This window comes from Lemur catta, chromosome 14 (assembly GCF_020740605.2).
Source record: "Lemur catta isolate mLemCat1 chromosome 14, mLemCat1.pri, whole genome shotgun sequence".
In the NCBI taxonomy this organism is placed as follows: Eukaryota; Metazoa; Chordata; class Mammalia; order Primates; family Lemuridae; genus Lemur; species Lemur catta.
The window spans coordinates 21,416,826-21,435,474 of NC_059141.1; the positions used below are offsets into that span (position 1 = coordinate 21,416,826).

The following is an 18,649-nucleotide window of genomic DNA, read 5'->3' on the forward strand; positions in this document are numbered from 1 at the left end:
TCATCCTACTGTCCACCTATGAGCGTCCCCCTAGGGAGCGCCTGACGAGTATCCTCCAGGGGCCACTTGCCTGGGGGCTTCAGGGGCCCCAGGCCCAGCCTGGTGACTGGTGGAAGAAATATCCTTCCCCGCCTGCATCCTGTTTTTGTGCCACACTAGCGTTTCCACCTGCACTAGTGGAACAGGAGAACCTGATTCAACCAGAAAAGTCAAAAAAACTTACCGACCCCTCCTCCTCCCACCCTCATGAGAGGACCAGCCAGTTGCACTCCTGCACCTCCAAGCTGGGTAAACTTCAGCTAATGACTTAATCTTCCTGAGCCTCAGTCTCCACGTCCATGAAATGGGGACACTAGTACCCATCCCACAGGACTGCAGGAGGGTCACGCGAGATGCACGTAAAGTGCCGGGCCGAGGGTTCCACACAGGGCGAGCCCTGGTCAATGCTGATTCTTATCAGTCACACAAAGGACACAGGCACAAAGACCACTGAAGTGGGTACACATACACATGGACACACAGACACGGAGGCCCAAAGCCACAGTGAGCTCACACATGAGCACACACGTAGAGATGCCCCACAGAGATGTCCTGTCCGGGTATCTGTCTCGGCCTCAGCCCCAGCCTCTTGCCCAGACAGGAGCCACCTGACCCAAGGGCTGGAGCTGACCCACCCTCCTGGGAGAGCTGCGGGCATCCAAGGGAGCCCTCTCGGCCCCCGCCTTGGATGTGTCAGTGGAGGGTTCCCCCCATCCCCCGCCTGGTTCCAGATGCTCTGGGGGCCCAAGCTCCAGGCATGGGCCATAACCTCCCCTTTATGTTTTGATCAGGGGAGCAGAGGTAGGAGGTAGAGCCAGGAAAGGGTTTGCCATCCCCAGCCCACAAACCCACCCCCAGAGACACAGGCAGACGGACACAGGGCACCTGCATTGTACTGACAGCCTGCAGCTCCCTGCCCGGGCACCTGTCAAGTCCAAGTCTCCTGACGCCAAAGCCAGGGCATTTTATCCTGTGCCACGTCTGTGTTCACACCACCCCCACCATGACCAGTACCCCAGCACCACCAGCACTAGCGTCACCGCAGCACCGTACCACCATTGCCTGAATGACGCAGGGACCCTGTGGGATCCTGATGCCGCAGGGAGGAAAGACCCACTGGGAAGGGAAGGAGGGCGGGCCACATGCTCCCTAGCAACCCAGGGGACAAGGTCAGAAGCTCAGGCCCGGCAGCAGCCTGGACTCTCCAAACTCCAGCCGTGCTGGAGACGTATCTTCCCAGCCTGTGCCCAAGGCTGTCCTCTCCCTCTGTTCCTCCTCCCACGGCCCCAGAGCGCTGGTCCCTGTCAGGTGTGGCCCTCATGGTTTCCTAGCGCCAGAGGCAAAGGCGGCTGTGGAGAGAGGAGCCCGGGAGGGGGAGGGAGGGCGCAACCCTGGCTGCACCCACGGGATTGGCCAAGCTGTGCCCTCTCGGCCGGCACCTGACTAGAAGCTTCCTCAAAGCCACAGTGACCTCAGCCGCTGTCCCGAGCTCTGCCGGTGCCAGCCAGGAGGGCCCGAGTCATGAGGTGGGCAGGCAGCCGGCAGGGCGGGCCGCCGGGGCTATCTCCGAGGCAGCGGTGAGGCGGGAAGGGGCCACCGGGGCCCGCGGGGGGCACGATGGACAAGTTCCGGATGATCTTCCAGTTCCTGCAGTCCAACCAGGAGTCCTTCATGAACGGCATCTGCGGCATCATGGCGCTGGCCAGTGCCCAGATGTACTCGGCCTTCGACTTCAACTGCCCCTGCCTGCCGGGCTACAACGCGGCCTACAGCGCGGGCATCCTGCTGGCGCCACCCCTGGTGCTCTTCCTGCTCGGCCTGGTCCTGAACAACAACGTGTCCATGCTGGCTGAAGAGTGGAAGCGGCCGCCGGGCCGCCGGGCCAAGGACCCCGCCGTGCTGCGCTACATGTTCTGCTCCATGGCCCAGCGCGCCCTCATCGCGCCCGTGGTCTGGGTGGCCGTCACGCTGCTCGACGGCAAGTGCTTCCTCTGTGCCTTCTGCACTGCCGTGCCCGTGGCTGCGCTGGGCAACGGCAGCCTGGCGCCCGGCCTGCCCGCCCCCGAGCTCGCCCGCCTGCTGGCCCGGGTGCCCTGCCCCGAGATCTATGACGGCGACTGGCTGCTGGCCCGCGAGGTGGCCGTGCGCTACCTGCGCTGCATCTCCCAGGTGAGGGGCCCACACGGTCTCGGGCTGAGTCTCCCCCACAGAGCAGAGTGCCCTGGGAGGGCCCTGTCCCCCCACTTCTCAAGATGGGGCTCCCCCTCTGAGGAGCCCCAAGGGCGGGGCACGTCTTCCCCACGGAGACTGAAGGCAGAGCCATCTGGGGAAGTGCTGTGGCCCCCTGTCTGCAGGCTTCCCGAGAGCAGGCCTGTCCCTGTCCTGGGGTCCCCGGCATGGACCCCACATCCTCCTCCGTCCTGCGCTCTGAGCTCGGAGCTCGGGGATTTGCATCCGTTCCCTCTTCCAGGCCCCGGCAGTGGTGAGGCCGGTGGGCGGCTGGGCCATTTGGGTACATTTCCCTGGCAAATGCCCCCAGCTGCCGCCTCCCTGCGGAGGGATGTGAGTGAGGGTCCCCGTGCCCTGGAGGGCCGTGCACCGCTGGGACGTGACCAAAGGCGGGTCCTCCCCAGCCCCACGCCCACATCCTAGGCCCTTGGCCCTCACCCACCGAGCCCCTCAGGCCTCCCCTCCAGTCAGTGAGGGGTGGGGAGGACCACGCAGGCAGCGTGTCCCCACAGCCCGTGGACCAGGCGCTGTCAGGGAGAGTGGACAAGGGCTGGCCTGCCCCGTGATGGCTGGAGAAGCCGCACACTCTGCCCAGGCAAGTCCAGACACTCTGGCTCCCCCTCTCCAGCCAGGGCCTGTCTCCTGCGAGGCCTCTACCACACCCAGGTGCCCTGGTGACTCTCACACCGAGTGTCCAAACTGAACTCGGCTCCCTGCGCCTCCTCTCCCACGGCCACTCGTCCGTCACCCCAGGCCTCAGGGCCTTGGCAGCTGTCCCTCTACCCGACCCTAAAGCAGCCCTGTCATAAGCTAAAAGGGCCCCAGAGGCCACAGGCTGCCTGGCCCATAGACATGTTTCATTTGGCCTTCAGAGACTGAATTCTAAATTCGGCTTTAGAATTAGTCGGCATCATCTAAACACCAGAAATTTTCCCATAAAAGTCAGATTTCCAGTTTCACTTGAAATGTCAGAAGATCCAGCCCCACCAGGCGTGCACTCGCCGCTCAGGCAGCACGGGGTGCCCCCAGCCTCGCCCCATGTCTGCTCTGCCGGGACCTTCCCGGCCACTCATCCCCATCTTGATCTCCCGATGCTTCTCTGTGCAGCTGGGGCCTGAGCCCGGAGCGCAGGCTGGGGGAGCGTCTGCCTCACAGCGAGTCACTGGCAGAGCGGAGCTAGCACCAAGCACGAGTGCTCTTCAGCACAGAGTGTGAGTGTGCGTCTGACTTGTCCCTGGGACCCCTGAAGGCCCAGCTCAGAGCCCACATGGGGGGGTGCTCGCTTGGTGCTGGTGACAATACCAGGAGAAGACGGAGAGGTACAGGACTCAGAGGAGGACAGGCCACTGTGGCTTCCTGAAAAAAGAGGCACAGCAGCGATGGCTGGTAGTCACTGAGCTCTATGCACCAGGCGCCATGCTCCGTTATCACACTCAGTCCCCACAGCAACCCTGTGAGACAGGTGCTATCACCAGTCCCATTTTATAGGTGGGGAAACTGAGGCACAGAGAAGTCAAGTTTGCTCCAGGTCAACTAGTAAGTAGGGGAGACAGGATTCAAGCCCAGGCAGCCTAACTCCAGGGCCTGCCCAGGTAACTCCTGTGCATGGGGTGCCCAGCCAACACGGCGGGGGCTTTACTCACAGGATCTCATTTCCATGAGGGGTATCTCTGTGCCCATTTTACAGATGAGGAAATGGAGGCCAAGAGGCAAAGTCACTTGACCAGTCTGTGCCCTTTGCCCCAGAGGCCCTGGCATGGAGAATGCGTTGGGGCCTGGCCAGGCTCAGAGGCAGGAGGCTGGTGCCCGCTGCTGACCCGTCTCCTCTGCCCACAGGCGCTGGGCTGGTCCTTCGTGCTGCTGACCACACTGCTGGCGTTCATGGTGCGCTCCGTGCGGCCCTGCTTCACGCAGGCCGCCTTCCTCAAGAGCAAGTACTGGTCCCACTATATCGACATCGAGCGCAAGCTCTTCGACGAGACGTGCACGGAGCACGCCAAGGCCTTCGCCAAGGTCTGCATCCAGCAGTTCTTCGAGGCCATGAACCACGACCTGGAGCTGGGTCACGCCCACGGGGCACTGCCTGCGGCCCCCACTGCCTCGGCTGCCGCCAGCGCCCTGGACGGTGCAGAGGAGGAGAGGGATAAGCTTCGCGGCATCACGGACCGGGGCACCATGAACAGGCTGCTCACCAGCTGGCACAAATGCAAACCGCCCCTGCGGGTGGGCCAGGAGGAGCCCCTGCTGGGCAACGGCTGGGCGGGGGGCGGGCCCCGGCCCCCACGCAAGGAGGTGGCCATCTACTTCAGCAAAGTGTGAGCCCGGCCAGCCGAGGCGGCGGTGAGGCTCTGAGCCCACAGCCCCCAGACCAGACGGAAAAATGAAGGCTTTAGGTGCTGGGCAGTAGGCCCGGAGCAGAGCCACACGCCCAGGACCCCACCCGCCTATTAGAGGCAGGAAATTTGGAGCTGGAAGGGGCCCTCACTGCTCCAGCTGCCACACTGCCCTGGACGGCCCGGGGCAGTGGGGCGTGAGCAGTGTTCCTCAGAAGGCTTCAGAACTGACTTGGAGGCTCGGGGGCAGAGGGCTGCCACCTCTCCAGCACCTCCCAGGCCACTTCTAGAGCGGGGACTTCATCCCTGGTTCACTGTCTCCTCTCAGCTTCTGCAGACGTCCCTGCCCCAGGGGCCACTCTTGCCTGGGACTCTTAGGATCTCTCATCCCTGTGCTCAGGGCTCAGGGACCAGGAGGAGGCAGCCCTCACACGGAGGAGGAGCCCTCTGACAGTGGCCACAGTCTCCTGAGTGGGCCAAGGTGGGCCATAAGGACATGACACAGCCTCACCTTTGTGACACACCTGGGGTGACAGGTAATGAGACAAGATGCCAGAAGCTAGGTCCATGTGGGAGGAGCCCACCTGGGAGGGTGTGTGGTCACCATGCAGATCACTCAGTAATTGTCCTGGGGGGACTGCATGTGCATCTAGCACCACACACAAAAGGCGTCCCATGGAGGGGTCCTGGGAGACCACTGTAATCCCACCTCACGTCCAGGTCTCAGGGGCAAATCAGACCATCCCCAGGGCTTAAGTTAGAAGCCAAGGTCTCTCCATTTTTCTGAGACCCCAGGCCCGGGGAGGGGGCTGTGAAGTGCTGAGAGGCTCTGCCCCGGTGGGAATGAGGGCGGAGGGGTGCTGGCTACAGCGGAAACAGCTAGAGTGGGACAGCACTGGGTCAGACGCTGTCTCTACCAATTACAAACTGGGTCCCGCGGCCAGTTGCTTGATTTTCCATGCCTCAGTTTCCTCATCCATACAAGGAAGATAAGAGCCCCTCCCCACGAGGTTGTCATGTGTAAAAGCACGTGGCATAGGGTGGGCACTCAGCACGTAGTGGCTACTGTGCTTGTTGATTTCTGAACCTGAGGACCCCTCCTCCTTCCCCGGGCGGAGCGGACACGTAGGGAACAGAAACACTCGAGCCACCACCTTTGTGGAGGAGAGGAAACAGAGGTATAATCTTGTCACTGTCCCCAGAGACACATGTCCTACCATCTAAGAATTCATCTGGATCTTGGTCATGGTTCCCATCTTTCCTTGTCCGGCCTTCCCTCCTCCCACTTCTGAGGCCCAGTCTCCCTCCCTTGAGTTACTGGGGAGGAGGTCACATCCTGTCGGCCAAGGTGGGCTGGGGGGAGCCCTCCAGGAGGTGGGAAGGATTCTGCCAGCCCAGGGGCATTGGGAGGTACAAAGCCTGGAAAGGCCTGCGCTGTAGGACCTATGCAAGTCACCTAACCACTCTGATCCTACGTGAGTCTGCCTGTGCAAGGATATTAAAGACCTGTTTTTCAGGATTGTGATGAGGATGAAGGGAGATAACTTTTAGGGAAGGATCATCGACCGTGTTTGGCACATGGTGGGATTTGAAACAAATAAATAAATTTAAAAAAACCAGACTCACACTGGTCTCCTTCCCTGCCTTCCCACGCGTGGACAAGCCCAGCGCAGGGAGGCCAGCATGTCACTCAGCAGTTCCACCGCCATGGAACCACAAGTCTCGAAGGGCTGACAGAGCCGGGGTCCTCTCCACCAATGCTAGGGGTCACCTAGTCTGTTCTTAGGACTCTCCTCTTCGGCATTCCTGACCGTGACTCTCAGCCGCAGCTTGCACACTCCCACAGATAGGGAGCTCATGACCACTTTTTGGGACAGGCTGGGCAGCTCTGATTATTACAGGGCTCCCTTCAGAAACCCGCCGCCTCATAATTTCCACCCACAGAGCTCTGCCTCAGGCCTCAGAGGATCCCTGGACTCTTGAATTGAATGATCTGCCCTGCAGAGACTGGAAGCGGCTCCCAGGAGTTAGCTGAACCAGGGATGGAAGAGCTGGCGACAGGGACAGTTTGTCCAGGCAGTGGCAGGCAGGGTCTGCCGGGAGAAGGGCCAGAAGACGGTAGGGGGCCCTGGCCTCGCACATCCTGCCGGGGGTCAACATTGGTCTGATGGCACCTCTGCCCTGACCCTGCCAGGGACTCCTCGAGAGCTTCTGCCCGGTGGGGTCAAGCAGGGGGAGCTCCTGAACCTGGCACGCAGCCCAGCCAGGTTGGTCTGGCAGGTCCGGCACAGCCCAGAGCGGGCGCGGGTCGGTGGGGCGCCCCGCGGCTGCAGAACAGGCACCTCCATTTCCTCTCCTCTCGCGCCGCCCTCGGCCCGCCCTCCCCTGCCTGGCGCCGTGAGGCTGTTTTTCCACCCGCTGGCGCGCACACTCCATCCCACTGTTTGCTTCTCTCTTTCTGGAGTTAAATTCGTCTGAAGACGCCACCGGCCCCAGGCCCCGCTGGTCTCAAACAGCAGCTCCTGTGCGGAGAACAGTGGGAGGGAGCCGGGAGCCCGGGTGGCTGGCACTTTGGGTGGGGCGGCTGCCCGGCCGCCACCCGTCCTGGAGGCCACTTGGAGAGCCCAGCCCTGAGGAAGCCAAGGCCACAGGTGCCTGCAGCTGGCCCCAGGTAAGGAAGGGGTCCTCCCTGGGGCATGCCAGGTCTCCGGGGAGCATGGCAGGCCCCGTCCCAGGCTGCCCAGAGGGACTGTCCTGGGCAGAGAGGCCCCCAGATGCAGCCTCCGCTCTGGGTAGGGTCAGCCCTCCCCCTCCCCCAGCCGCCTGTCTCCTGTCCTGACTGATGCCATAGGTCCCGCTAGGGGTTCTGGGAGTGGCCGGGCCTGGGGGGCAGGGGCAGTAGTCTCAGAAGATGGTCTGCTCCATCCTCTGCTCAACACCCACCTTGTTCCCGCATCTTGGGCCCCACTTTGGGTCCCACAGGGAGCTAATTAGGAGCCCAGAAGCCAAGAAGGGAAGAGGAAGCGGGAGATGGGGCTGCCTTTAACCCATTCATCCGCAGCAATAGTACAAACTCCCTTTCCCACGGAGTTAGACGGGAGCCCTGGGCTGAGAAGTGAGGGAAGAGTCAGACTCATCGTCCTTCTCCTGGGTCTGGTTGTCCTCCTCCCCCCACCCCCGCTGCTCCACGTGATCCTCCTCCTCCTCCCCCTGCTCCTCACGACCCTCCTACCCCCACCCCCACTCCTCATGATCCTCCGCCTCCTCCTCCTGGAGCCCACATGGCCACATGGCGCTGCTGCCTATCTGGCAGGCTTGGCAGAGCCGGGCAGGGGCGGTGTGGACATGAAGCTCAGGAAGAGCATCTGCAGATCCTCCCCCGCGTTTGCTGCCCACCCAGCCCTCCACTCCCTGGCTTCCTCTGGCCTGAGGATTTTTGTTTTTCATCCACCAGATGGGGAGAAGGGGCCACACCCTGGCGTCTCAGGCTTGTGTGGGTGGAGCCTGGGAAGGGAGTTGGGGCTAAACTTTGCAGGAGCCTGGGGCCACAGCCACTTCCTGGCGGGGGGCCAGCCTGCTGCAGCCCAGACCTAGGCCAAGCAGGCTCCGGATTCAGTCTCATCTAAGCTTCTTGTGCCTGTCGGGCTGGGTGGTCCCGGGCTCCGTGGCGTGGGGTCCACTAGGAAGCTGCTGGAGAGGAAGGGGGTCAGAGCTGAGGAAGAGGAGGTTCGCTAGGCTCTCATAAGTGGACACAGCAAGGTCAGTAGGAGACAGGAAGCGGAGGACTCACTGAGCTCAGACTCACCCTGCCCACTTCCCAGGTCTACTGGATTGTGGTCAGAGTCCCGCCCAGACACCTCCATGTTTGGCCTCAGACACTTTATCCCCTGCAGGCCTTAGTTTCCCCAATCTCTGCAGGCTGGGGAAGCATCCCCACCTTGACGACCTGGCAGGTGGGAGAGAGGGAGGGCTTCACACACAGCACGATCATCAGGCATCTTTTATTCCTCTTCTTTCCCTCCAGCATCCCTAGGAAGAGAGTGAGGAACAGAAGGGTTTATCCTTTTGTTCACAGATGATGAAACTGAGGCCCAGAGAAAAGTCATGAAGCATGTTGGAAGCCAGAGCCTCCTAAACCGGTGGAGACCCTGAGGTCCCCAAAATGAAAAGGTCCTTGTGAGCTCCAGGGGCACTGGTGTCCTGCTGTGTCCACCCCGCCCCCACCACAGGGTCCAGTCGAGTCCCTTGTCCACCAGGACAGCCGCTCCAGCTCCCCCACCCAGGGGGGCTGTGCCCTCCAAGCAGTCCCAGGCCCCTCTGCGCATTAGCACCACCCTGGACCCCAGAGGGAAAGCCAGTCAGTGTCCCGTGTCCCCTAACACCACAGGGCGTTCCTAACCCCTGCCCCTAGAGAAGCTTGTGGTGGCAAAACCAACCTAAAAGTGTTTGCGGCAGATAGACCCAAGCTCGAACCTCAGTTCTGCCACTCACATGGGACCCTGGCAAGGCAGGGATGTCATAGCTCAACGAGGGACGTAAAAGGCCCAAGGCGTGGTAGCAGCTCAGTGAACAGCAGCGACCATCGTTCCCCGGGGCCCCAGGGTGCCTTCCTTTCCCCCAGCCCGGCCACACGAGCATCCTCCTCAACTGCCCGTTTTCCGAGGCAAACCTTTACCTGCTGTCCCACAGGAGGAAGGCCCAGGCCAGCCGCTGCAGTAGGGCTGGGATGGCCCGGCCGTGCCCTGCCTTCCGCTGCCCACCAGCCTGCACTCCTCCCTAGCCCCACAGGAACCGGCGGTCCCGCTCCTCCCGCCTCTTCTCCTGCAGTCGGTCCCCCAGCTGCCCGGTCACCATGGCTGCCCTGATCGCAGAGAACTTCCGCTTCCTGTCGCTCTTCTTCAAGAGCAAGGATGTGATGATTTTCAACGGGCTGGTGGCACTGGGCACAGTGGGCAGCCAGGAGCTGTTCTCTGTCGTGGCCTTCCACTGCCCCTGCTCGCCGGCCCGGAACTACCTGTACGGGCTGACAGCCATCGGTGTGCCCGCCCTGGCACTCTTCCTCATCGGCATCATCCTCAACAACCACACCTGGAACCTGGTCGCTGAGTGCCAGTACCGGAGGGCCAAGAACTGCTCGGCTGCCCCCAACTTTCTCCTTCTGAGCTCCATCCTGGGCCGCGCGGCCGTGGCCCCGGTTACCTGGTCTGTCATCTCCCTGCTGCGCGGTGAGGCTTATGTCTGCGCGCTCAGTGAGTTCGTGGACCCCTCCTCACTGACGGCCGAGGAAGGCGGCTTCCCACCAGCCCACGCCACTGAAATCCTGGCCAGGTTCCCTTGCGGGGAGGGCCCTGCAAACCTGTCAGGCTTCCGGGAGGAGGTCAGCCGCAGGCTTAAGTATGAGTCCCAGGTAAGAGCTGTAAAGGGAAGCTCTTCCTTCCCAAGGTGGTGGCTGGTGGGAGGTGCTGGGATGGCCCAGCGTTAAAACTGGAGTTGGTCCTCAGGGGCTGAGTTTTCTGGGAATGCAGTGCATTATTGGCATCAGGGATTATAGCTGGTTAACCTGCAGATTACTGCTTGGCCGGGCAAGGGTCAATTCCAGTCTGAAATCAGAGAGGGTAGATAGGCACAGTGGCTCACGCCTACAATCCTAGCACCTTTGGAGGTGGGAGGGTCCCTTGAGGCCAGATCAAGACCAGCCTGGGCAACATAGAGACCCTATCTCTACAAAAAATAAAAAATAAAAAAACTTAGCCAGGCATGGTGGTGTGCACCTGTAGTCCCAGTTACTCGGGAGGCTGAGGCAGGAGGATCACTTGAGCCCAAGAGTTCAAGGCTACAGTGAGCTACCTACTGTCGTGCCACTGCACTCCAGCTTGAGCCACAGAGTGAGACACTGTCTTCAAAAAAAAAAAAGTTTTAAACATTGAAGGAATATTCTCCTGGTTCAGACTAAGCCTTGATCCCAGTCACAGATAAGCCCATTACCCCAGCCACACGAGGCATGTCCCCTACATGCCACCTCAGAAGCATTTGGATGGGCTGAGTTGATAGTGCAGTGAGTTGATAGCGGACTGCGGCTGGCCCTGGGACGAACACATTCCTTGCCCAGAAGGGCCCGACCCAGCACTGAACCAGCCCCAACCACTGCTGACATCAAGGGAGGCCCTGGGGTCAGGATGGGGTGCTGAGAGTCAGGAAGAGGCAGTTGCTGCCCTGCTCCTGGCCTCGGCCGTAGCCGTAGCCGAGTTCTGAAGAAGTGGAGGTTGGTCGGGGGAGAGGGGAAGGAGAGACCTGGGCAGCAGCAGAAACCTGAGCCCAAAGTGTTAACTCAGAGAAGATGAGGGAGAGACAAGAGGAGCATGAGATTTTTTTAAAAGGTCTCTTCTCTCGGGTACATAAGAAACAAAAAACAAAAGTAGACAGAGAAACAGAGATGGAAGATTATTAGTAAAACTTATTTGAGGCCGATCAAATGCCCACAGACCTGTGTACAGGAGTGAGGGAGAAACAAGGCCAACCTGACTGCCCCTGCCCTCACTAGGCTTACAGCCATGCAAGTGTGTGAGACAGGCACTCGGGTGGCCTCCAAACAAGGCAAACAGTGATGATGTCGCAGGAACAGGGCCAGGGGGGATTCAGGCAAGGCAGGACTGTTCCCAAAGGGGCCTTTGAAGGCTTCCTGGAGGTGGCATCTGAGCCTGGCAGGCTGAGCTGGGTTTGGATGGGGCGAGAAGATGGCTGGAGGGAGAGGCACCCTTGGGGTTGAAGGAGTGGCAGGAAATGCAGGAGGCAAAGTGGAAGAACAGGGGAAGTGCGAGTTAAAGGGAAGGAGGAACCCACAGCCAGAGGGGCCAGCTTCCCTGGCAGCATCTGCTCTGGGGCGGGCAGGCCGGGCAGCTCCTTGCCCCTCCTGAGCCCTGCCCATTCTCTGGCCAGCTCTTTGGGTGGCTGCTCATTGGCGTGGTGGCCGTCCTGGTGTTCCTGACCAAGTGCCTCAAGCATTACTGCTCGCCACTCAGCTACCGCCAGGAGGCCTACTGGGCGCAGTACCGCGCCAACGAGGACCAGCTGTTCCAGCGCACAGCTGAGGTGCACTCGCGGGTGCTCGCTGCCAACAACGTGCGCCGCTTCTTCGGCTTCGTGGCGCTCAACAAGGATGACGAGGAGCTGGTTGCCAGCTTCCCAGTGGAAGCTACACAGCCGCGGCCACAGTGGAATGCCATCACCGGCGTCTATCTGTACCGGGAGAACCAGGGCCTCCCGCTCTACAGCCGCCTGCACAAGTGGGCCCAGGGTCTGGCGGGCAACGGTGCGGCCCCCGACAATGTGGAGATGGCCCTGCTGGCCTCCTAGGGGCCCGCTCCCCGGGCTCTTGGCACTGCTTGGTCCCAAACCCAACTCCACTGCCTGCTCACACCAGCATCCAAAGGGGATTTTTTTCCCCCCTAAACTGGCTTCTTGGGCAAACAGGCCAGGGGCGAGGGACGAGGCAATCTGGGGTGCAGAGAGATCCAGCAGACAATGTCATCAGCTCTGACTTGAAGAAATTCAATCTCCTGTTCCCACCAGGCAGCGTGGTCAACAGCTTGGGAAGACTCTTTCCCAGAACTGGCCTCTAATTAACTATGACATGGATGATCTTTTACCGTTGGGACTCCAAGCTGGGAAGCCCCAGCTGGCAGGTCCAGGTGACAGTGAAAGTCACCAGGAGGCTCCCTGTGCAGTACGTTGTGCAGTTAATTTGTGTCTAATTGCACAGGGACACCCGGCTCAGCAGTGCACCACTGGGAGGCCGCCCTTCAGTGGATGCCTCTGGCCTTATTTTATACACTTGAATTTTTGATAAAGCTTTTCTTACTATAAGGGACCAGCTTGGTGTCCACATGATTGAATGGGCCATGCCACAGAAGGCTGGTGGGCACGGGGCCAGGCCCAAACCCCACGCCCTGTGGGAGGGAAGGGGACAGGCCTGAAATGCCACAGAGGTGGCTGCAGTACAGGGAACCCCAGGTGTCACACCCAGGGGAAGGCCCTGGTGCTGATTTCTGCATTTGGATTCGATTGTCTGATTTAGTCTGGAGAACAGATGAGGCCTGGCCTTTCATAGAGGGAAGCTCGGTTTGAAATTTCTAGACTCAGAAGATCCTGGGCTCAGTAGGATCTAGCTCTTGTAACCCAGTGCTACTAACCAGTCCAGCCCTGGCTCCTCCTTCCTCCCACCCCTGCCCGCCTACCTCCACCATCTCTAAAACCTTCCTGGCACATGACTCAGTCATTTCCCATGGAAAAGCTCTCAGGACATTTAAGGCTCTGCCAGAGAAAATGTTTAATTCCCTCAGGACTAAGCCAAAAAAGAACTGGCTTCAACAACTAGCTGGGCCTGTGCTATCCTCCAAGAACTCTGGAATATACCAGATGGAGAGAGGTTGTGACCTGGCCAAGGTGGGCCTGGGTTGAGACATCATCGGCAGTTTAAGCCGATGCCTGTGGCAGTCCCCTGCAGCCCAGGTTTCCCAATTTTCCCTTCTGGGCTGTGTCCTGCTGTCCCAGCCTCACAGCTTCCACTACAGGGCGGAAGGCACTAGCCGGGCTGAGGTTGAGGGAGGCCCAGAGACTCTGAGACCATAGGCGAGGGCCCACTCCCTGAACCCTACGAGCCCCCTCTGGCTGGACTGACAGCCTGCCAGGGACAAGGTGGGCCTGATCATGAGATCCTTGGGAGTCAGGCCATCCGCCCTTGCTCCCCAGGGAACTCCCCTGAAGGAGGGACACTCAGCTTTTATGGGAGTCCCGGGGCTGTTGCCTGCAACCACTGAGCAGCCACAGAACAGGGAAAGGATGACATAAATTGGGACTTAAAATAAGCAAAGAGGAATTAAAAGCAGTCTCGAATTCTTTTTCATCCTGATAGGATTCCCCAGGGATGCTGCAGAAAAAGCAGCACTTAAATAGAGTCCTTAGGCCACAGGTTTCCGAGTGCCCAGGCGCTGAGGTGCGGCTGGCCCACTGCTGCCTGAGCCTGGAGGAGCCAGCCCGCCCCTATTCCTCCAGTACTGAGCTCTTGGCCTCCACGTACTCCAGGGCCTTGGCCTTGACCGCCTGCACGTCCTTCTCCGTGCCGTGCTGCTTCTCATAGTCCAGGTAGCGCTTGAAGAAGAACTTCATTCTCTTGGGGGCCAGGCTCAGATGAATGACCCGCTCAAAGATGTCCCTGTGAGGAGGAACAGGGCAGCATTTACCTCCCAGGCCCAGATCACACACTTGGCTAGCGCTAGCCCGCCTGCTCCTGGGCTCTGGAGCCAGGGCCTCTGTCATCTAGGACTCCCACTTCTACCTTTAGTTTTACTACCATTGTGAGCCCCCGTGATGCCCCAGGGAGAGGCACCACCACCCTCACTTCCAGATGAGCAGACACCTGGAGATGTGAAAGGACTTACTTGCCTAAAGTCACACAGTGAATCAGGACAAAGCTACTGGGATTGGGACAAAGAGGTATGGATCTGCGAGAAAACCTCAGCTTATAACTTATTAACGAGCGTGGGTGGGGCATTTGTTGTTTCAGGATGAGTTTACCCACCTCTAACCCTCCCTGCCTTGTGGGGATGCCGGGGGACAAGTGAGATTATGCCTGTGACAGTTCTCCCTAACCAGAGCCAGGCACAGAGTCAGTGAGGAGGGAATCCAAGTCTCCTGACTCCCAGCCCAGGGGCCAGGCTCCCTGCCACTAACGGTTCCAGACACAGACCAGAGGCTGGCCTTTGGGGCAGAAAAAGTAGTTGGAAAAGTGAACGTCATCACACCAGGGTATCACGGCAAAGCTGTTTTTCTCCATCGAGTAAGAGACCTGGGGATGCTGGGAACTGCTGTGGGGCTATAAATCATCAGCTTGGCCAATGACCCCCACAACCACCACCGGGGAGTTCGGCTTTGCTCTGTCTTCCCCTCTCACCGGACTTCCTTCTGGCTGCCGTGCTTGATGGTCATGTCGATGTAGACCGACCAGACATCTGTGCGCTTTGGGTAGGTGCTCAACGTGTTCTCAAAAATGGCTTTGGCCCGCTCCGCATCCCCCAGCTGGAACTCGAGCTGCGCAAACTTGGTAATCACATCCACGTCTGCAGGGAGAGGGTGGCTCAGAGACCCAACAAGCAGACAGACGCCCTCACCACAACATGGTGTGCAGCAGGGACAGAGTGAGTCTGACTCCCTGCTCTTGGGTCCTGAGACCCAGGTTATGACAAAAGAGACAAAGCCCATAAAGGACAGTGGGGTGGGTTCAGGGCCAAATACACAGATGCAGACACCCTACCCTCTGGGCCCAGAAAAGGCAGAGGGCCCCAGGGGCAAGAGAATTACTGCCAATCACTTTTTGTTCCTCCATCTTTTGCCATCTAGCATTTGCAATGTAACACAAGTTGTTATGCTAGAGACAGCTATGCACCCTGCACCAGGCTTTCCTAACTGAGAGGCAGTGCTGCTCCTGGATGAGAATCCCCCCATGCCCATGTGCTCAGGAACTGGGAATGGGCACTCACGCTCCTTGCTAGGCAGGCACTCGAGCGCTCGCTGCAGCACACGGTGACTGGCCCCGGCCTGGCTCCTCCGCAGGAGAAAGGCACCGTATTTGATCCACACAGCTTTCTCTTGCCGGAAACGCTTCAGCATCCGGTTGTAGAGTTCACCAGCTTCCTGTGAGAAAAGACAGGTAAGCTGAGGAAGAGTGTGATGCTACAGAGAGCACAATAACAAAGATAGGCAGCGACGCTCACGAGAAGCTAGACTTGGGCTCACAGACCCCAAATCACTACGCAGGGCTCATTCCAGAGACCTGGGAGGAGCAGGGAGGAGGCACGAAACGATGGGGCATTTCCCCACTGTGCCTTGCGCCCATAGCAAGGGGAGATCCAGACTAGGAGGATGTGAGGATGACAAGGGAGAGCAGGAGAGACAGAAAAGGGGACATTGGGCTGGGACGTCCCCTTGGTCTGTAATGCCCCACCAGCAGCCCAAGGCATACACACCGGGGTCTGCCACCCCTTCTACCCCGCCACTTCCAAAGCCACTGCTTCCCTCACGTCAGCCCCACGGCGCCACAGTGGACGTGGGGAAGTGACCTCTCTCACTGGGAAGATAAGGAAGTCAGGGCCCAGACGTCAGGTGGCAAGCCTGGGGCAGGACTGGACCCAGAATCTGGGGTTCTTCCCTGAGCCAACTGCTGTGACTCCCGGAGTCCATCTGCGAGACGCTGAGGACCCTTTGGCAGCTGACCACCTGGCCCAGGCTCCTACCTGTAACTTCTCTGACTTGGTATAGATGTCAGCCAGGTGCAGATGGACCTTGAGAGGCTCGTTGTACTGCACGGCCCGCTCGAAGACCTTGGTCAGGGACTCCTGAGAGCCGTACATGTTTTCTAGGTTCAGCAGCGCCACCCACACGTTCAGCTTCTCCTGCTCTTCCCTGGAGGAAAAGCAGTCGGCACATGAGCTCCATCGGCTCAGCCCAACAGGCCTCCCACCCCCATTTGGGGATGTCAGTGAACTTCCTCCTCGCAGGCCCCATCCACGGGCTCAGACCCCACCCCCGAGCGCAGGTGCCGAGAGGCCTGTCCCCACTGCAGCTCACACAGCAGCAGGAATACCCCCTCCCTCCCACGCAGACTGCCGGCTCTGAGGCTCCCTTGCTTTCTGCATCCATTCCTGGGAAGGAAACTTACTAAATCTCACATAGGCCTGAGGTTTGGGCTGGAAGCAAAATCTTGGGTCTGATTCTCTCTTGAGACTAAGAATGAAGCAAAGGACGGCTGTCGCTCTTCTCTAGGCTTCAGAAAACTTACTCCTCTCTGCCTGGAAAGTGGCCACCTACAGGGTTTCCACCCAGGTATGTAGAGAGTTGTTGTCCCTATTAGCTATTTCTGCTCCAGACTGGGTACCTTGTTTAAGTGTAGGGACTCTTGTAAAGGTTACCCTTGGCTATTTCAGCGAAGACTGTAAAATATAAATGAGCAGATCTAGTTCACAGAGGCCACACCTATGAGAGAAAGCCTGGGAACCCATGCGCCCCTGGTGGCAGCCACCCAAACTGCTGCCGGCCTGCCTGGGAGGAGATGACCCACAGGCGGCAAACCCTGCCAAGCCCGGCACTTGGGGAAACGCAGGGCTTCCCATCCAAAGGCCCCTCCCTGGAGCAGGGGGAGGCGAAGCCTAACCTGAAGGAGATGGTCTTCAGCGCTCTCTCGGCCACAGCACGGGCCTTCTCGATCTCCGTGGCCTGCAGGTGGAAAGCCATGTACTGCAGCCACAGGATGGAGCTGTTGGGGGAGCTCAGCACGAGTCGGTCAAAGTCATCCGCTGACTCTGGCTGTCGCCTGGGATCCATCAGCGCCTCCTCAACTCGGGACAGCTCTTTCTCTGCCTTTTGCTTCTCCAAATCCTTTTCCTTCTTGCTTTTCTTTTTCTGCTATGGAAGGCAGAAAATAGTGAATAATCTGCTCCTCAAACCCAGGGCAAGTCTGTGGAGAAAGCTACAAGTTGGCAGGGCAGCCTGTGGCTCTGTACCTAACCCCTGGCCTGGGGCTGGGCGCCATCCCTCGCCCAGGCTAGGTCAGAGCACAGGAGACCGGTACCAAGGGGGCCCTGCAAAAAGGACAAAGCCCTGGCAAATACAGCACCGTGGCTTGGTGTGGCTTCTCGTCCTCCTCACTGTCTGAGCTCTCTCCTCGAGGTGGCAAGGCCGGCGTCAGAGAGTCTAAGCCCACGTTCCAAGCAAAGCCCGAAGGCAGCTGCAGCCGGGGGGCTTCTGCTGGCTTGGTCGGCTTCTCCTGGAGGACCACAGAGGCGCTGAGGAAAGCACATGGCTCAGGCTGCTCCCTCTCCCCAGCCCCAGCCCACCCAGAGGAGCATGCGCCCCCGCCATGCCCAGAGACAGGCCGGCTAGGCCCCAGCCCACTGGAGAAGCTTTATAGCAGGAACATAAAAGTTTTATCTGTAAATAAATTTACTTAGGTAACAAACTTTTAAAATACATATATTCATACACATAGAAAACATCAGAGAGCTGGGACAGAGATATGACGAAACCTCCACGGGTGGCAGGGAAGCCCTGCCCAGTGGGTGTGAGCTGGCCATATCCAGGCCTCTCAGCTCAAGAATTACTCTCATTTTTCAGAGGATATGGGCTCAGACAGGCTAGGCCTCCTCTTTATTTGCCCGAGCATCTAATTTAATTCAGTTCCCCTCAATGAACATTCACAGAATTTATTTTATGTAGCCTACTCTCTGTGTAAACAGGGTCCCTGCCCTCCAGGAGCCCACAAAGAAGAGAGGAAACTGACAGCACACCCCCCTTTCATATGTTATAGGAAATGAGGTAAGAGGATGGGGCTGAAGACAGACCAGCTCCTCCCAGCCCCAGGGCAGCCTCTTCCCCTCCATTCAACCTCATCCCTCACCTTGGGCAGCACGTTCATCTCCTCCATGTCCTCTTCTCCTTCCTGGTAATACAATTCCATGCCACTGTCATCCTCCTCCGACAGACTGGCTTTCTTTGCCTTCTTATTCACTCTTTCCTGAGGCGACAGGTGGGTGAGTGCCCAGGAGTGCTCTCCGACAGTCCCAGGCGACACCCTCCCTCTGCTCCTCTGGCACCACCAGAGCCCAGCCCCAACTCTCGCTGCCCTCACTCCAAGAGGCCAGGCTGGCTTCACCAATGCTCCCTTTTCCGGGGGGTGAGGCACAACCCTGCCAAGGGGCCCACCTGCTCACTCGCGGGCGTCTGCAGCCCCCGCTTGCCCTGCGTCTTCTCCTTGCCGGGCAGCCGCGCCTCCGCCTGCCCCTTTTGGTTCTTCTTCTCTTTCCTTTTCTGATTCTTCTCTTCTCCTTTTTGGTCTCTCTCCTCAGCCTCCATTTTCCTCCCCTCTTGCTTTGAAAGTGGCAGTTCCATGGGAGGAGATAACACGTCCGGCTTCCCAGTGTCGCTGGGGAGGAACGACAGCCCTACCAGGTTCTTCTGGTGGTTCACGCTGTGACAGGACAGGAGAGGGGGCAGTGAAG

The 18,649-nt window shown here is 59.3% G+C and overlaps 3 protein-coding genes across 6 annotated transcripts in view; 2 read left to right on the forward strand and 1 right to left on the reverse strand.

The window, feature by feature from the left end:
• Positions 1-1,656: 1,656 nt before the first annotated feature.
• CALHM1 (calcium homeostasis modulator 1) lies at positions 1,657-4,587 on the forward strand. The gene is made up of 2 exons (XM_045568472.1): positions 1,657-2,208; positions 4,105-4,587. The coding sequence occupies exons 1-2, from the start codon at positions 1,657-1,659 to the stop codon at positions 4,585-4,587; spliced, it is 1,035 nt and encodes a 344-aa protein (XP_045424428.1).
• A 2,407-nt stretch (positions 4,588-6,994) lies between these two features.
• Positions 6,995-12,464, forward strand: CALHM2 (calcium homeostasis modulator family member 2). Of its 3 annotated transcripts, none has more exons than XM_045568475.1 (4): positions 6,995-7,272; positions 8,626-8,771; positions 9,291-10,008; positions 11,538-12,464. In XM_045568475.1, exons 3-4 carry the CDS (start codon positions 9,454-9,456, stop codon positions 11,952-11,954), a joined length of 972 nt encoding a protein of 323 aa, XP_045424431.1. In that variant the 5' UTR covers positions 6,995-7,272; positions 8,626-8,771; positions 9,291-9,453; the 3' UTR covers positions 11,955-12,464. The 3 variants fall into 3 exon arrangements, with proteins under 3 accessions (XP_045424431.1, XP_045424432.1, XP_045424433.1); XM_045568476.1 differs by having other exon boundaries at positions 8,677-8,771; XM_045568477.1 differs by lacking the exon at positions 8,626-8,771.
• Positions 12,465-12,908: 444 nt separating this feature from the next.
• The window catches only part of PDCD11 (programmed cell death 11), a 37,731-nt gene continuing 31,990 nt past the window's right edge, over positions 12,909-18,649 (reverse strand). The window contains exons 29-36 of one of the 2 annotated variants that reach the window (XM_045568474.1): positions 18,354-18,618; positions 18,049-18,165; positions 17,269-17,418; positions 16,807-17,054; positions 15,890-16,058; positions 15,137-15,290; positions 14,551-14,716; positions 12,909-13,812 (exon numbers count right to left, since the gene is read on the reverse strand). In XM_045568474.1, coding sequence (XP_045424430.1) covers positions 13,641-13,812; positions 14,551-14,716; positions 15,137-15,290; positions 15,890-16,058; positions 16,807-17,054; positions 17,269-17,418; positions 18,049-18,165; positions 18,354-18,618 — 1,441 coding nt within the window. In that variant the 3' untranslated portion in view covers positions 12,909-13,640. Of the gene's footprint in view, positions 13,813-14,550; positions 14,717-15,136; positions 15,291-15,889; positions 16,059-16,806; positions 17,058-17,268; positions 17,419-18,048; positions 18,166-18,353; positions 18,619-18,649 lie in introns of both variants that reach the window. The other variant, XM_045568473.1, reaches the window with a different exon arrangement.